Source organism: Pezoporus wallicus, unplaced genomic scaffold (genome assembly GCF_028554395.1).
Source record: "Pezoporus wallicus isolate ANWC-B61680 ecotype Strahan unplaced genomic scaffold, APGP_CSIRO_Pwel_v1 contig_8232, whole genome shotgun sequence".
NCBI lineage: Eukaryota > Metazoa > Chordata > Aves > Psittaciformes > Psittacidae > Pezoporus > Pezoporus wallicus.
In genome coordinates, this window is record NW_026637105.1 from 1729205 (window position 1) to 1746662 (window position 17458).

The 17458-nt window shown below is 54.4% G+C and overlaps 2 protein-coding genes across 7 annotated transcripts; both read right to left on the reverse strand.

Annotated features, from left to right (window-relative positions):
• Nucleotides 1-6259: 6259 nt before the first annotated feature.
• MEAF6 (MYST/Esa1 associated factor 6) lies at nt 6260-13303 on the reverse strand. Of its 6 annotated transcripts, none has more exons than XR_008971483.1 (8): nt 13175-13298; nt 12926-13041; nt 12752-12839; nt 12295-12340; nt 11579-11771; nt 8190-8247; nt 7513-7546; nt 6260-7045 (listed from the first exon to the last, which is right to left on the reverse strand). XR_008971483.1 is itself a non-coding variant. In XM_057403522.1 (8 exons), exons 1-8 carry the CDS (start codon nt 13268-13270, stop codon nt 7037-7039), a joined length of 612 nt encoding a protein of 203 aa, XP_057259505.1. In that variant the 5' UTR covers nt 13271-13298; the 3' UTR covers nt 6260-7036. The 6 variants fall into 6 exon arrangements, 5 of the variants coding, with proteins under 5 accessions (XP_057259505.1, XP_057259506.1, XP_057259509.1 ...); XM_057403522.1 differs by lacking the exon at nt 8190-8247 and adding an exon at nt 8351-8380; XM_057403523.1 differs by lacking the exon at nt 8190-8247.
• A 1195-nt stretch (nt 13304-14498) lies between these two features.
• SNIP1 (Smad nuclear interacting protein 1) lies at nt 14499-17370 on the reverse strand. The gene is made up of 4 exons (XM_057403516.1): nt 17140-17370; nt 16960-17056; nt 15730-16319; nt 14499-15102 (listed from the first exon to the last, which is right to left on the reverse strand). Exons 1-4 carry the CDS (start codon nt 17307-17309, stop codon nt 14838-14840), a joined length of 1122 nt encoding a protein of 373 aa, XP_057259499.1. The 5' UTR covers nt 17310-17370; the 3' UTR covers nt 14499-14837.
• Nucleotides 17371-17458: the final 88 nt, after the last annotated feature.

A 17458-nucleotide genomic window follows, 5' to 3' on the forward strand; every position in this document is an offset into this window, starting at 1 on the left:
GTTGGATATGTGTCTTGAAGACCCTCAGGGACTAACATATAACTGGTTAAGCACAGGTGTGAGATCTTGACCTCGAAAGCTTGCCAGCAGTCCACAGTTCTCATAACTCAGTGAATTCCAGCTCCTTATCTTGCTTGCTTAAGCTTCCTGGGGCCTCTCATGGCCTTGCTGTATCTTTTGGGATTATTCAGAGTTCACGCACCAAATACCCCTTCTCCCATGAGAACACTGTCTCCACAGGTACCCAGTGTCCATGGGGCCCCATCCGGCTCCCAGGCTCTGCCTGTGCACTTCTTCCTCCCTAAACTCCCGTTTGAACCCATCTGGTTTCCCCCCCCCCATAGGGATTTGCAGGATATGGCCAGCTTGACTCTAACGTTTGGAGGTGCTTCCAGAGGCAGGGATCTGATCCGAGGCTCCCACACAGGCCATGGGGAAGGGGATGCTGTGTGATGGAGGCACACATGTGGGGTGATGCCACCTTACAGGGCAGCAGGTTCAGCACCGAACCCAGCTCGGGCTGCAGGGCTGGTTCTCCCCCTGCAGGGAGGAAGGGGTGTCCCGAGCCCAGCAGCAGCTCGGCTCTGGGTGCTTGGGAGGCAGAGCCATTGCTGTGAGACAAAGGGAGGAAGTGAGGAGTGCACGGAGGAAACGCTGCACCAAAGTGAGCAGAGGGTCCTGGAGGGAAGGAAAGGGCCTGCAGGGACAGGCCAAGGGGAATGGCTTTAACCTGCCCGAGGGGAGACTGAGATGAGCTCTTAGGCAGAAGCTCTTCCCTGGGAGGGTGCTGAGGCGCTGGCACAGGGTGCCCAGAGAAGCTGTGGCTGCCCCATCCCTGGCAGTGTTCAAGGGCAGGTTGGACACAGGGGCTTGGAGCAAGCTGCTCTAGTGGAAGGGGTCCCTGCCCGAGGCAGGGGTTGGAGCTGGATGAGCCTTAAGGTCCCTTCCAACCCAAAGCAGTCTGGGATGCTCTGAAAGCAGGCGGAGGCAGGAGGCTGGGACGCGCAGTGCAGCAGTGCTCACCCTCCAGCCGTGTACTTTTCAGTTCACCTCTCACCAGCTTCCTCAATGCCTGGGGTTTAGCCCTGAACACCCCTGTGCTCCTTCGGGCTTTGCCTGTGGAAAGCTTCCCCTGAAGGAGCTGCTCCAGGGCAGCTTCCTCTGGCTCTGCTTCCCCTGCAGCAGGATTAACCCATCGGGGCAGTGCCGTGGGGAGCAAAGCCAGCCCTGAGAAGCACCTTCCCCATGGCCCCGCATTGCACAGAGGTGCTGGGGTAGGTGCAGAGCAAGAGGTCAGGAGCATCTGCGTGATGTTGGCCTGGGGGAAAGGTTTCTGCAGGCGGGGAGGCAGGGATTGCCTCCCTGGGTGATGCGGTGAGGATGCTGCAGCAGGGGCTGCCTGCGCATGGGGCTGCTCGCTAGGGAGGAAGGGGTCAGTGCAGGTACCGCTGCTGCAGCTCTTCTGGATGCTCTGGTCCCTGCAGCCCATCTGGGGCTGGGCTTTTGGTGCTGCAGGACCCCACCAGTGTCTCGGTTGCAGGACCTGGTTTGTTTTGGTGTTTCAAAGCACGGGGTTGTCCCACCTCCAGCACCGGGCAGGAGCCAGGTCGGTGCAGGATGAGTCAGGCCGCTGCTATTTGCATTGCATCAGTTCCCTGATGGTGCTGGGTGCTGCACGGGCACGTTGGGAGGAACCATCCCTGCTTGCTGAGGAGCCTGTGCCCCACGCAGCCAGCGCCCTGGGGTGGGCACAGAGGCTGCACTCGGGGCTCTGGGGACTGTTTCCATGTGCTCTGCGTGGCAGTGGCTCCACAGCATCAGAGTCTGCGTGGTGCTGGCAGTGAAACCAAAGTGGCTGCTGGCTCTCAGGGGCAGCCTCTGCAAGGGGCTTTGTTCCCCCTTTACCTGTCACTGTTGGGGGGTCCCTCAGTGCCAGACACTTGTGGGGTCACTTAAGCTGAAGGTGGAGGTGGCTGAGGGAGCTCAGGACCACGCGGGGCTGGTGAGGCACATCCTGAGCAGTGGGAACTGCTCCCCTCGGCAGCCCCGCTCCGTGTGCAGGGAGCACTTCCCTGAGTGAATCAGTGCTGGGGCCGCATCCCCTCCCACATCACCCAGAGCTCATCGGGGCACCCCTGCCCCTGGGAGCAGCAGCACCGGGCTCTGTGCCCATCCCAGCCAGGCAAGGAGCACCCAGCACAACCCAGTGGGAAGCGGGCACCTCTATTTCACAGCAGTGGGAGGATGGAGCAGGGGGAACCAGGGCTTGGGCACAGGGTGGCCCCATCGCTCCTGCACCTTGCATGGGAGCCCAAGGCCTATTCTGGCATTATGGAGGGCTCAGCACCGTCCTCCAACCCCAGCTCCATCCTGGTCCTCCTGTGGAGCAGCATCCCTGGCTGAGCCCCTCTCCAGGGACGAGGGTCCCTCGGCTGCCCCAGTTCCCACCTTGGGCTGTTGCAAGGAGCCAGCTGAGAGTTACAACACGTGCATGGAGCCGCTGACGGAGGGGCCTGATCCGGCCAACGAGGAAGTAAATGGGGCAGTGCCTGTGTTTTGCAATCCTTGTGTGGCCCCACCACCGCCAGCTTGTGCACGGTGACGGGGAGCTGGCTCTGCCCTCCCTCCTTGCCTGTGGAGGCTCCTAACAAGTTGCAGCGGATCAGGATGATGCTCGCTGTTGGGTTCCGCCACAGCCAGCCCTGGGGTAGCCCCATGGGAGCAGCTCACCCTCCTCTGCCTCCAGGCTGCTTCCTGCCGCAGTTCTGAATGGGCAGGACCAGGCAGGGCCTGGCTGGCACTGAGGGATGGAAGGCATGTACAGGGACACGTATGGGAACAGAAGCTGGACCGCGCCGGGCAGGGAGGGATGTGCGGCTCCTTCCCCTCTCCTGCCACCCTGCTCCCACCTTCATGGCCCATCACGGAGCCGCTGGTCCCAGGAGCCTGGCTGGGGCTGGTCCCTGCTGCCAGGGTGGCTCCAGCCATCGGCCTCCTTTAACAGAGCAGAAGGGTGAGAAGGGAAGCGCTGACCGGAGCCGTGCGAGTGCAGGAGCACGGCCCCATCTCCTCCCAGTACCTCCAAGTGCCCGCATGGAGCTGGAGGTTTCCCCATGGCAGAGCTGAGAGCCCCATTGCCAGCTCCAGTGCAGGACCCCCTCTCCCATCACCTTTCCCCTGCTCGACCTGGGGGCTCTCTCCCTCGCTCCCACTGGCATTGGGCTCCTCCGCATCCCCCAGCAGCTCGGGGCCGTCACCGCTGCCCCATCGCAGCACCCGCTCCTGCAGCTGGGACAGGGAGCGAGGGTCCAGGGTGCTGCAGGGACCATGGGGGGCTCCGGGGGTCCCGCAGGGCACTCACCCGTTGGCGCAGCCCCTGCTGCTCCCGCAGCAGCTCCAGGAACCGGCTGCTCCACAGCAGCTTCTCAGCGCCCAGCTCGGTGCAGAGGAAGCGGACGTCGGCCTCCAGTGCCTCCAGCCTCTCCAGCACGGCCTCGCCAGCATCACCGCGCCCTGGGACCGCAGCTCAGCACCCACCAGCACCCCAATGGCACCCACCTGCTCCAGGGACCCACCTGCCTGCCCCGGCTCCAGCGCAGCACTGAGGTCCCCGTCCTCCTCCTCCTCCTCCTCCTCGCTCTCCTCGCTGCCACTTTCCAGCCTCAACCTCAGCGCCGCGCAGAGCTGGAGCCACCATGGACAGCAGGGACTGATGGCAGCGGACCCCATGGCCCTGGCACTGACCATGACTGGGAACGTGGCTGTGCCATGCCTTGGGGACCTGCAGCCCTGCTGGTGCCACCCAATGCCACGGCACCGGGCTCGGATGTGGCCCAGGGAGCATCCCCATGGCGTTACCTCCTCGGTGCCCTGGAAGGCGATGTCCCAGCAGCTCTTGTAGAAGACCAGCAGGTACTGGGGGAGTGGGTGGTGGGTCCATGGTGAGCAAACCCGCCTCATGCAGTGTGCCCAGGGCTCTTGGTGGGCAGAGCCCTGCAGTGCCAAGAGCCAAGCCCCAAGGGTTCCCGATCCCCCAACTGGCCACAACCCCCAGCACCCCATGCGATGCACCCATGCCCACACCGTGCCCGGAGCCAGCACAGCTGTGTGCCAGCCCTTGGGGAAGAGGGGCCCCATGGTACTGACCCACGCCAGCCTCCAGAGCCACTGCAGCCCCTGGAGCGCTGTCCCAGACAGCAACAGGAGCCACCGGCACCCAGCACGAAGGAGCTGCCTCCACCTCGGCGCTGCTGCACGGCGCTGCCTGCCCATGGGGGCCCTGCAGAGCAGGAGATGGAGAGGGGCTGGCCCAGTGCCCCAGGATGCTCACCCACCGTGCAGGGATGAATGGAGAGCTCCAGGGCACAGCACCATGCGCTGGTGTCCAGCAAGGCTCCTGAAAGGGAGGGCAAGAGTTTCCAGGACCAGATTCCAGCACTTGGGATGTGGGATTTGGGCTCAGCAGGAAATCCTGCACCCCCTGCCCAGCTCTGCCCCCTTACCTGCGCTGCACCACGCACGGACCCCTCCTGGACACGGCTCCTGCTGCCTCGGGGCTGGGCTCCATGAACTGCGTAATCCTCTTGGTGACGAGACTGGGCAGGGGATTAGTGCTGCTCCTGCTCTGCCTTTGGTGGCCATAAGGACAGGCGCTGTTCAGTCACTCCTCATCTGCTCTGCAAGCAAAGCACTTGTGATTTAAACTGCTTTTAGCTTTCATTGAGAGCTCGCCCTCACTCCTGTGTCCAAAGCCAGGCATCGCCTATGCTGGAGAGCCTTAGTTTTGTTGTTTAGGAGGAAAAACGGAGATCTTGAGACATAAAATGGAAGGTTTAGGCAAAACTGCCAGAGCCAGGCTCCAGCACCCACCTCGGGGCACTCGTGTAGGTGATGGTGCTTGTTCCCAAGGTGGTCAGAGCACCTCTCCCTGCCTTACTGTGATACCAGTGCTGCAGAGCTGGGGCAGTGCTGGGAAGGAGGCTGCTCCCTCTGCTGGGACAGCCCTCACGGGTCCTGTGGCCTCTTAATCTCACCCATCTCGTAGCAGCCGAAGGGCCCAGGTGCGAATAGCTGCGGTGAAGCACACATTTGCCATTGCCATCAACGCACTGGCTCCCCCCGCTGCTGCCCCCAGACACGGTCCCCATCGGAACAGGCTGTCCCAGTCCTTCAGTGACAGACACGGCTCCATCCCGCAGCAGCCCCGGTGTGTGTCACAGGGAACACGGAGCTGATGGGCCCCAGCACAACCACGCCTGCACACGCAGGACTCGCTCAACCCCAAGCTGGGCGAGCCCTCTGCAGGTCAATGGGCTGGCCTGAAAGGCAAGAGCAGCTTTCCTCCAGCTCAGAGCTGCTTTGGCCCCTCTGAAGTTCAGGCGTTCCTGTGATCCTTGCTTTGGAGCAGCAGCAGGAGGAGGATTAAAACTGCTTCTGTATCAAAGCCAAGTAATCCAAACCCATTGCCTGCGACGCCTTCTTTGCAGAGCTATGGAAAAAACGAGGCCTTGCAGGGGTTTGTGCTTTCTTGGATCTTCCACCCCCCTGTATTTAACCTCTGCTGCTTCAAGCACAAAGTAGGCCAGCTTTGCAGCTTGCCTGTTAAGCTGTTACACCCCCACAGATAAGCAGCTGCCAGCCCCTGAGAGCAGAGCACCAGCCCCAGGATAAACCAGCTCCCACTGAGAACAAATACGGAGCTGCCTTGATCCCGGAGCCAGACAATGGGAGAGCTTTGCTCCTGTCCATTCACCTTCGCTCTTAGGTTCTGCTCTGACTGGGATGCCCAGAGGGACCCCAAAAAGACCCAGGACACCAGGAAAGTGATAACTGCTCCCATGGCACCCCCTCCATTGAAGTAGACACAGCTGCATTACAGCACCTTACCACCTGCAAAGCCGACTTCAGCATCAGCACTGGCATCTTGACCTGGCTACTGTGAAAAGCACCCACCCCTCATCCCTCTGTGTGCTCTTCCAGTGGCACCCCACGCTGCTCAGCCCTTATCTGCAGGCATTCTGCCAGTACCAGCAAGAACTGAGAGCCCAGTCCTACCTTGCAGCAGGCTTAGTTGAACACAGCTGGAGATTAGTGCCTGGCAATCCTTGCAAGCACTCCCTGTTATGTCTACCAGAGGAAAGCAAGCACAAAGGAAACCTCCTCACGGTCATGAGACAAGGAGCAGCTACTGTGTGCAAGCGGAAGAATTCAGCAAAGTCCTCATGGAGCAGATGGAGAACAAAAAGCACCAGGAGCCAGGTTTTGGACTGAACAAACCGTGAGAAGAGAGACAAACGTGTACCTTTTATTGTTTATGTACAAATGACATCGGTTTGTATTAAAAAGAGAATCCACCCGATCGCAAAGAGCAAGACAGCTTCAAGCTCCAGCCTTCCCTGCATCTAAAAGCACTGTGTAGATTTTGGGAGATGGTGTTTAAAATGAAAGAGAAAAGGGTTAACCACCTTCTTCTCTGCCTGACAAAGAACCAAAAGGAGCTGTTCCTGCCACTCTACATGGATTAAACCAAAGAAACCAAAAGTCCATTTGTTAACTATACACTTGGCTGTAAAAAAAATACCCCCACAACAGAACCAACAAAACCAAAACTACAAAGCTAAGTATCAGCAACAAAAGTAATCTAAGTCTTAGCAACATGGATGGGCCACACTGAATCACAGCCCACTTCCAGTGGAAAAAGAAATACCTCTCCATGGGTTTGCAGATGACAGGGGTGGCAGCAGCAACATCAGCCCATTCTAGGAAGTTCCCAACTGAGGTGGAAGCACAGAATGGTCAGGAATTCAGGACTCCCACTGCTACTACACCTCAGTCTTCCTGCAACTCAGGTGATGTATAAATGATGCAAAGTACATGGTCCAAGATTTCTTCCCCCCATCTAAGTTCTTTAGAGTGAGCCACTCCCATCTGCAGACACTTGGCCAGGGAGCTGCCATCATGCTCATTCAGTCGACTGGCATTTTCTCAGTGGGGATTCACGCAGACCTAAATCCCAGAAGCATCAGCACTGATGAGTCTAGTAGTCCTGCAGAGAAAGGAAAGGGTGGGCACATTAACACCTTTCTACCTTCAGTTCTGCTCGCAGAGCTGGGATTCTCAGTCTTCTCTCATTTCTACACACCACTAGTTGCAGGCAAAACATGTAGCTAAACATTCAAAAGAAAGGACCCTTCAAAACCTTAGTTCAAGAACACAGCAGCTCAAACCAGATGCTTCTAATGTTCCAGATCATGACAAGGCAACAGGACGCAAAACAGCTTTCTGCATCAGAAGTGCATGGGATTAACTGGGACCTGGCTTCATAACAAGCCTACCTGGGCTTATTTACTGTTACATCCACAAGACAATGCTTAGCTCATACCGTGATTCTCCTCAACCATGAAAATAAGGTCTTAAATTACAGCAGAGGGAGGCTTTTTAAGATTAGGAGTCAGTCAACCACTCAAGTCTACAGATGAGCAATGAAAACAATGACAGAGCACTGATACTTACGGCTCTTGGCTTTTTGTTTAACTTGAGATCAATCCTGTGGTTGGAAAGATAAGAGAAATGTCCATTTCAATACATTAAACCAACACTAGCATTCAAAGAACCAGCTACTGCATATGGCACAGGCTACAACAAAGACTATTTGGTTAATTCAATCCACATTCTCAATTGGGCTGAGCCAAATCACTGTCCCAGTATTACTGGACAAGAGAACAGCAAAGAGACAGAGAGTGGATTCTTTCTTATTTGCCAAAATGCATATTGTGTCCACTCAAAACAGGAGTTAATACAAGGTTCATAACCAAAATCACAGGGAAGTTATGCAGCATAAAGAAATGAGGTTAAACACGCATGCTCTATGTTAATTTGTTAGATGTGTAACTATGCCACAGGTAATTATTCAGACATAGCGGTAATGGTTATTTACTTGGGATACAGATAGGAGTTTAGGATGAGCAGGGATTATATGAGTCAAAGGGATGGAGTTTGATTACATTTTTCCAGAAGGAAATATCCAATCTACACTCATCTCCTTCAGAAGCAAAGCCGGAAGAATCAGGTTTTAAACTACGGGTTTAAGTTAAAAAGTTTGCTCTATTTTAAGTAAAAAAAATGAAATAGAAAAGTAAAGGAGAGTGAAGTTAATTGAATTTTGCTGAAGTTATTAAATAAAATGTTACCTCCATCACGTTTTTCTGTTTTTAAAAAAAACTTCCCAGCCTAACCTAATATACATACCTACAATTAAACAGATAAACTATGGGTTAGAAAGGTCTCAAAAGGCACATTGGTGTCTACACACTAACAACACAGCACAAGTACTAATTCAAGTCAAACTTACTCAAAGTCATAATCAAACATGCCAGACGGGCTGAGGGGCAGCATTTGAAAGGAAGAAAGCAATAGAAATTAATATACTAATGAATTAAATAAATTAGTTGATTAGCCACCCTAGCAAGATTACTAAAAAAATCAAAGGAAATAAAAGAAATAATAAAGCCACTGTTCAAATGCCATCAAGTTCTTTCTTAAGATCTCTTAACCCAACTCGGGCACAAAAAGCACTCCGGATGTGGCAGTCGAGTCCCCCTCCCCAACTGGATTTCTGGGTAACAGAGGTGTTAGAACAGAGGCAGAGTGGGTTTAGGGAGGGGATTTTAGGTGCTGAAAACGGAGCTATCATCAGACCCTCGGGAGTGCCCACTAGCTCAGAGAGAGGAAAACTGATTCGCTTGCAAAACCAAATGAGGGGGGGGTCAGAGAGCAGAGGCTTTGTCTAGATTATTACAGCAAAGCAAAGCTGGTTCAGGCAGAGCTGGAGACGCAGAACTAAGTGGCTGACTTGGCATTTGAAGAGCCTCACAACGCACTCACACACACACACATCCTCTTGCACTCGCTTCCTTTCAAGAGCTAAAAAGAGAACAGGGTCATTTGGCCAAGGCTAGTGACAGGCTGGTGACACTCCCACCCCTCGCCTCAGCATTCACACCATACCACAGCGCCGTCTCTAGGAGCAGTCCTGCCCCAGAGCCAACAGCTGTGGGTGTTGGAAAGGGCTGCTCCACAAATCGGCTCTAACTCGGGAGCTCTTCAGCACAGACTTTCTAAGAGCAGTATTGTTTTCTCCTGAAACACTTTTTAGGCATGAAAATTGCTGAGCCCATAGAAAATAACCATCCTGGCCTTCCTCTGGGTTCACAGGGAACAGAGGACTTCAGTAAAGACACTGCAACTTCCATCTGATTCACTGTTGGGAGCTGACCTGCCTATTCACACCAGTTCTGTCCAGTCTGAATCCCATTCCCAACAGCCCTCTAAGAGGCATACAAAGCAGAACACCCAGTGGACTCAAGGCACCTTCAGGTCCCAACTCCTCCCCGTGCTCCCCGACCAGGAGAGCAGAATGCTGGCAGGGTGCTGGCAAACACAAGAGCTTCTGATCAAAAAGAAAAGCCACTCTTTCTCTGGATTCTAATCTTTTTCATTCTATGGCACTCAAGAAACAGACCCGTGAGTCCCTTCCGACAGCACTCAGGGCTGCAATGCATTTTAAAGCACATAGCTCTATTATTAGTAGACCGGGACTGCTTTGTCCTTGGGGTTTTTTAACCCAGATATAAACTGGTCTTTTCTGCCAAAATTTAGGGGATAGTAACAGTAATCGCAATTTTAACAAGAGTTTTTGTTACAAACTTAAATTATCTTCTTTTAATTCTCTATCTGGCCATGTTAAGCATTACAAAATAGTCAATCACTACCTAAGCCTTCCTTTAACGTGGATGTGTTTGATGTACCTCTTAGGAGGATAAGAATTGCCATAGCAGATCAGACCAGGGCTCTTCACGTCCAACACTGTCCCCGCCAGTACCCAGCACCAGCTGCTTCAGGAGAAGGAATGGAGAAGAACCCCCAAAGCAACAGAACCTGTCAGTAGGGCAGATTCTTGCTAACTCCTGTCCCTAAAGTTCAGGTTATGCAATGGAGCAAAAGTATTATTTACAGCATCTGGATTGCACCCCACTGTGTGTGCAGAGGATGGGTTTGCTGGCCAGGTGAGTGCTTTTAGAAGAGCATTTTGTAACTCATTTGAAATAGCAGTTTTCCTGAGCTGTACTTGAGGTTTACAGGGTGTTTCTCTGAACCTATTCACAGATGGAGTTTCTTGTGTTATTCAACGTCTTTCCAATTGTCTAGAGGCAACAAAAGAGTTTTGAGCTGCTTTAGACTCGTGAGGAACCCAAGGGACACCTAGTACTTCAAGAGGTTTGCCCAATTAAGACTGCTGCAAGAAGCAAATTCTGATCTAAGAATTAAAGACACACTAATGCCCCAAAACCTAATGAAAGAGAAAAAGCAGTTAACCGCTTCTCAAGCACTATACCTGCCTCTGCATCTCCCACTCCAACCTTCCCCCAGCAACTCTGGACATTTTAACCACTGCTCTTTAAAACATCTCTCCCTTGTAACTCATAAGAAGTTCCCTTAAAGAGAAAAGCCCATCCAAAGCCAAGCTCTGCACTTACTGCATTTCTGCGGTAAATGCCTCCCCTTTCCAAGAGCATGGATCTCCATGTTTCCTCCCTTAGGACCTGACTCCTGGCTTTAAGTGACAGAGGGGAGACTGAGCTGGGCTCTTAGGCAGAAGCTCTTCCCTGGGAGGGTGCTGAGGCGCTGGCACAGGGTGCCCAGAGAAGCTGTGGCTGCCCCATCCCTGGCAGTATTCAAGGCCAGGTTGGACACAGGGGCTTGGAGCAAGCTGCCCTAGTGATGAGCTTTAAGGTTCCTTTCAACCCAAACCAGTCTGGGATTCTATGGTCCAGCAGCAGGTTATGTTGGCCCATAGAGAGCAGCGCTGTGAGGCATGGAGTGTGAGCCATCAGCCTGCCACACTGCATCATGCTTTAAGGGGTTTATGGGTCAGAACCATTCACCTAAATCCAGCCATAAAGAGTTGAGGAAATCTTTGTTTCACATGGATTTCAGGTCAGCTTAACAATAAACACTTTAACGTAGCAAAGCAACTCTTCTATGCCATGATCAAGAGACTCAGTTTGGTATATGACAGCTAAAAGGGCTTGGAATAGGAATCTTAGTGAAGGTACTGGAAGTGCCCACAACCCCCAGAACATTTAGATTCGCTTTTCCATTTCACCCCCCCTTCTCCAAAGAAAGCACTGACATTCCCATCTCACTTGGTCCTGCAGAAACCAGTAAGCAAGCACAGGAGGCCAGGACTCCCATCTTCCTCTGCTGGGAGGCAAAGAGCTTTATTCTCCTGGACAGACAGGAGACTTGAGAAAGCCTGCTCAAAAGTATGGCTAGACCAGAGCTGGAGTCAGCGCCCTGTGCTGCTGCTTTAACTTCTTCATGTTTTCCCCTCCTTGATACAACAAGGGGCTGATAAACACTACGGGACGGGTACAACTCAAAACCAGAAAGGTTACTGACACAAATAACCCCAGCTGCTTGTTATTCTAACGAGTTACTGGCTCTTTCCACATCACACCAACCCAGGAGCAGCTAACCGCGCAGAAGGCATGGCGAGCAGGCTGCCGGTACCACTAACCTGTGTCGATTTTTGTTCTTCCGCTTTTTGTGGCTGCTGTGGTGGCTCCCCGAAGAAGTAGAAGAAGCAGCTTTCTGGGGTTTCACCCCCTGCACGGACCCATCCAGCTCCTCAGCATCCTCCTGGTTGGGTTCGTTCTCCTGATTGTGGAAGTCTGGAGAAGTGTCGCTCTCCGTGCCGCTGCCCGGCTCCCCTAGAGCAGGACAAGCACAGGTGAGCACAAGTTACCTCCCTGCAGAGCACAGTGCACGGGCAGCAGAGCCTAAGCCTTACAGCATCAGGAGGTAAATAAGAGAACCTGAAACATCCCCTAAGGCCAGCAGCTACCTCCGCAGCAAGCGGCGCACGCCAGAAACGTACTTGGGTTGGTATCAATTACAACCCCATTTTTAAATGTCCTGAAGGTATGCGGCTCTCCACATGTCCCTCTGACTGACAACACACACCAAGGTGTTGCTTCAGCTCTTTCAGCCTCTTTCTCCAAAGAGCACCAACCCCACTGAAATGAGTTTAATGCACAATGAACTCTTGTTGAGCGTCAAAGTTCACTCGAGAAAGGAAACAACTTTAATTGTGCCTCACAGGGCGCTGGGTGGGAACACTCAGGATGGAGGCTGTACTCACACAGGGAGCAGTGAGTACAGCCCGGGTCCAGGCAGCTGGAGACAGAAGCATCATTCCTTCCAAATCCTGAGAGAAAGGAAAAAGCCACTTACGCTTCTCAATGAGCTGGTCCTGAACTCCAGCTAACGCACTGACCGCCTAGGAAAGCAGAAGGGGTGTTAATGGGAGCAGCAACTCACCACTTCTCAAATGTTCAAAAGCACAGAGATTACCTCACAAGGACACATCAGACTTTGGCCTGAGAGCTCACAACCCGGCACCAGCACAGGAGATGGGGGATAGGCGCAAAAAGATAAGGACACGATGGCAGTGCCAAGCGTGTGGTGCGGGTGGGTCCCTTCCACCTCTCTGGGTACTAAATGGGAAGAGGGCTCTGAAAGAGGCGGCTACACGGGATGAAGATGCTCGGGCTGGGGGAGAGGAGCTTAAACGGAGAAGTGGTCCTGCAGCAGCCTCTGGGACCAGAGCACCGAGGAGCACCAAGGGATGAAGATGGGGATGGGGAGCGGGTTGTGTGCTCAGCCCGCCGGGGTCCGGCCCGGCTCTCACCGCTGCCGAGGTGACCGAGGACTTGCTGAAGAGCCGCTCCGCCTCCTTGAACTTGCGGTTCCTCCGGTCGTTCTTGCTGTTGGAGTTCCTGAAAGGGGGCAGAACGGGCATGGAGGGGGCACGGAGGGGGCCCGGCTCTGCCTCCCTCCCTCCGTCCCTCCGTCCCTCACTCACTTCTGGTTGGTGAGGTAGCGGTCCCAGCCGCGGATGATGTTCCCGTACATCTGCGTGTCCTCCAGGTAGCTGCCCTCGAAGGCGTAGATCTGCCGCTCCAGGTTGGCCAGCGTCTCCTGCCGGGCACAGCGCAGCGCATGCAGCAGGCCCGGCCCCGCGCCCGCCCCGCGGCCCAGGCCCCGCCGCCGCCGCCGCCACGGCCCCGGCCCCGCCGCCGCTTCTTCCCCCGCCGGTCCCCCCGTTGCTCACCGCCAGCTCCTGCTTGCGCTTCACGAGCTCCGCCAGCTCCCGGCGGGTGTCGGGGATCTGCGGGGGGCCGCCGGCCTTGGCGTGCAGCGCGGCCATGGCGGCTGCGGCCTGCGCGGGCCGGGCGGGCGGGCGGGGAGGCGGCGGCGGCGGCTGCGCTGCCGGGAGGGGCCGCTGGGGGCAGCGCCGAGCCCCGGCCCCGCCTCCCCGCTCCGGTCCCCGCCTCCTCTCCCGGGCACCCCGGAGCGGGTCCCGGCCCCAACGAGCTGAGCCTGAAGCCGGGCTGCGTAGGGGGCAAAGGACCCCGAAAGGGAGGGAGGAGGCTCCCCGGCACCCAAATCATACTTTATATGGCTCCTTAACGTACTTAGTGCCCTCCATCCCATCACCGGTTCATCTGTTTTCAAGGAACATAAAGGCAAATAAGTATTAACACCTAAAAGTAATTAGGGCTAAATTTACAAATTCTTTATTTAAAAACCCCTAGAGTATAATATAAAGGAGATCCTCCGAGTCAAAACTCTACCTACCATGTGAAACCCTGCAGCAGTGCCCCATATTTACATCCCAAGTGCTCCAGCCTGCGCGTGTAACGTGTGCAACGTGTGCACAGCACATGAGCACAGGTCAGAGAGCCCGCGACCACGGAACAAACATCCACTGGGAGCAGCGTGGAAAATGCATGTTTCTTACAGTGTGAAGCCATGGGGTGGGGGGAAGACATCCAAAGATGCATGTACTTGAGGGAGTGGAACTGTTCATCCTCTTCTTAAAGCCTTGTTTCACGGGGCGGGGGGGGGAGTATTTTAAACAAGTGATTTGTGTATTTTCTTTATCAAAAGAAAAATAGTGCAAACTCGGGTTGAAACAAGTCACCACATAGAAGGTCTTTGTGTAATGCGAACAAAACCAAGGAGAACTTATTTGTGGGCTGGGGTGGTGCCAGAAATAAAGGCTCCAGCCCCTAACACTTGATATCCAGCATATTCCCACCATGTGGGGGAAGATGACCCAGATCTCGGCTCCCAAACCACACGGGCAGCACCTGAAGCCCCAGGAAGACTGACTTCAACTTGCCTCGTGATTTTTGGGTGGTGAATTCCAGTGAAATACCCTCACAAGGCAAACCAAGTGCCCAGCGCATACCAACTTCTCCACCTCATTAGTAGCCAGCCAGGTAAATTCTCCTGTCCAGAATTCCTACCGGGCAAAGGAATTTGGCAAACTAGGGAACACGATGTGTTACAAAACTCATGGGGTTACTTTCTAACTAAGATTTCTGTTAAGGAGCATTTTCAAAGGGCTATGACAAAACAGTCAATAAAAATAATTTTAAATACACCAGCTGTGTTCCAAGTCATTTCCTGGCAGAAATGTCCTTCAACATCTGTGGAGTCCTCCCAGCATCAGAGCTTTCACATCCAGGTGCTCTTCTGCTTGTTGAGGAGGGAAAGCAAAGAAAAAAGAACAAAGAGAAGCTGTATTTCCCAATATGCAGAACTATCAGAAATGAATAATCAGGGAAGTCCCCCAGAATAAACTATGAGAACAGAACAGCAACGGAAAAAGGACTTTAAGGCAATAAGAGGCATCAGTGCTGTGATGCTCCAACGCATGTTCAACTGCAATTTCTCTCTCCTGCCCCTTCCCTTTCCCTCCTCATCTGTTAACTGTCAGACTCTTCCTCCTTCTCATCGTCATCATCATCGTCCTTTGTGTTGGCCTCGGATTTATCCGAGGATTCATGGAGAAGAACGTATTCCCTGCTGCTGAACCCAAACTTGAGCACATCCTTCTCCTTCAGTTCATAGTAGCGCTGCGGCTCAATCCGCTGGTTGTTCAGGAAAGTGCCATTCCCAGAGCCCAGGTCGATGATGTAGGGCCTCACTCTGCGGCCAACGGTACCATCGGCACGGGTGTACTCCACGAGCCTGGTGAAACAAAACAACACCCATTCGATGACAAGAGCCAGAAAGGAAGCACGCTCCGAAAGCAGACGGGTTCCCCAGTGCAGTTAAATACTCATCTGCACTCACAGAGATTGGAACAAGCCTGATGAAAGCAATGGGAAACTGTGAGACTGAGCAGATTCTGAGACTGCATCACCTCCTAAAACTTCTGGTGATATAATAAAGCAATTCCTACACCAGAACAGATGGCTGTGCCCTACGAGAGCATCTTTGTCTTCAGCAGCAGGCAACCCCCGCTGCTCCAGAGGAGACGGGCACACGTTGCTGTGAAAGGCCACATGGATAAAACCTCTTTCTCAAACACTTTTACTGCCAATTACACCTGCCAAATCATTCCAGTTAGGATACACATCAGCTCTGTCTAACCCTGCTGTGTCATCTGTCTTACTAAAAGGCTGCTTGTGGTTAAATAGGAGGAATTACAGATGGCTTTGATTACTGCTAGGATGATGTGCAGCAGCCACCATAAATCCCATCTCTAATGTACTTTACAGCAAACTCGTACCTCTCAACCATGCACATCCAGGGGGGTTTGCTTGCTTTTCTTTCTCCTTCCTGAATAATCCTGTTTCATCAGCAGGTACTTACCGGTACTGAAACACAGCGTGCTGCTTCGAGCAGGAGGGGTGGTCGATGGGAATATCTGCGATCCTGCGGTGCCTGCCCAGCAGATAAGCACTCTGCCTGTGAATGTACATGACTGGCAGAAACTCATCGTTTTTGAAGGGATAAAGGCGCCAGCGCTTCTTCGGAATGCGAGCTTCAGGGGGCTCGCTGTACTTGATCACCACGCCTCGGAAAGTGTTGGTGTCCTCCAGCAGTGCCCCCGACAGTTCAAAGCTTGGCTTCTCTTTCTTCACAGCAGGTTTTTCTTTAGGTTTGTTATCAGACTGCCCCAGTTCTGGTTTCTGCTCAACGCCACTGCTTTGGTTGTTTTGTCGATGCTCTCGTCTCCTCTCGTTGTAAAACTCCCTCTCTGCTTGCTGCTCACGGATGTTGTGGACATCCCTCTCTCGCTCGTGGCCACGGACTCCAGGCCGCTCATTCAGGTTCTTCCTTCTGTCTGCGTGGTCTCTGTGTCTGTCTCTGTCACCGCTCCTGTCTCTCCTGTGCTCTGGTTCCGATGGGTATCTCTGCTTTCGTTCCTCGTTTCCTCGCCGGCAGTGATCATCTCGCTCCTGGAATGAAGAATCACTTACAGCAACGCAGGCGGAACTGGCACGAAACAGCAGCGAATCTACCTCAGCTTTTAAGCAAATCACAATCCTACACATGGAAAACACACACTTGGACGCTATCTGCGGATCTACCGCTACATGAGAGAAACTGCCTTCCGTGCCAAGCTATCTAGATTCCCACAGTTCACACCAAAGAGAGATCAAGCAACCGTGCAATGCATCATCTGCACTGGGCAAAGGACCTCGCAGAAGTGGCTTGCATGAGGACACAGGCTGGGTTCATGCACACATGTGAACTTCTGGCAAAGCCTGGGGTGGGCAGCAAGAGCTCTTAAACTGCCAGGACCCTCCTCCTGACGCTGCACACTACAAGGACTCGTGGAACGTAACTGCCAGCTGATAAGTCATTTTGGAGCACGCTGCTCTAATGGAAGGTGTCCCTGTTTGGGGCAAGGGGTGGGAACTGGATGAGCTTTAAGGCCCCTTCCAACCCAAACCAGGCTGGGATGCTGTAATGCGTACCTCTCACGGCCGAGTCCCACAGGAACCGCTGTCGGACAGAGTCCCGAAGCGCGCAAGGCCCCCGCTAACACCTCCGCGGGCAGGACCGGGCCTCGGTGCTACCGACAACGCCAATTACCTGCTTCACCTTCACGGCAGCGTGGTGCGGGCTGCGGCTCCTCCTGCCGCGCGGGGACCGGCTCCTCCGCCCGGACTTGCTCTTCCTCTTGGGCGACCTTTAAAGCAACGAGCGCAAGAATGAGGAGCGGAGCCGGGCAGGGCGTCGCGCAAGGCCCTGAGCCACCGGGCCCGGCCCTACCTGCTGCTCCTGCCCTGGCGCGGCCCGGCCGGGCCCCGCCGCTCCTCGGCCGGCGGAGATTGGCTGCCCCGCGCCGAGCGGGAGGCGGAGCGCCGGGGGCTCCGCTTCTCGGCCTTCACCGCCACGTCCCGGCGCCTCCGCTCCCGCCGCCGCTCGCCCTCCGCCTCCATGGCGCCGCCGGCAGCCACACAGCGAAGCGCGCCCCGCTTCCGGTGCTCGGAAGCACTTCCGCCTCGCGCCGCACCGCCCTCAGGCACTTCTGCGCCTGCGCACAACCGCGTTCAACCGCGCAGGCGCCCCTCGCGCAGCGCCGTTGCCA

Coding starts and splice junctions, on each gene's coding strand:
- MEAF6 (XM_057403521.1), bottom strand. CDS start 13,270: ATGGCCGCGCTGCACGCCAAGGCCGGCGGCCCCCCGCAGATCCCCGAC. Junction 12,840..12,925: donor CGCTACCTCACCAACCAGAA/GTGAGTGAGGGA, acceptor GCCCCCTTTCAG/GAACTCCAACAGCAAGAACG. Junction 8,381..11,578: donor AAGAACAAAAATCGACACAG/GTTAGTGGTACC, acceptor GCTGCCCCTCAG/CCCGTCTGGCATGTTTGATT.
- SNIP1 (XM_057403516.1), bottom strand. CDS start 17,309: ATGGAGGCGGAGGGCGAGCGGCGGCGGGAGCGGAGGCGCCGGGACGTG. Junction 17,057..17,139: donor CGCCAGGGCAGGAGCAGCAG/GTAGGGCCGGGC, acceptor GTTGCTTTAAAG/GTCGCCCAAGAGGAAGAGCA. Junction 15,103..15,729: donor CACGCTGTGTTTCAGTACCG/GTAAGTACCTGC, acceptor TTGTTTCACCAG/GCTCGTGGAGTACACCCGTG.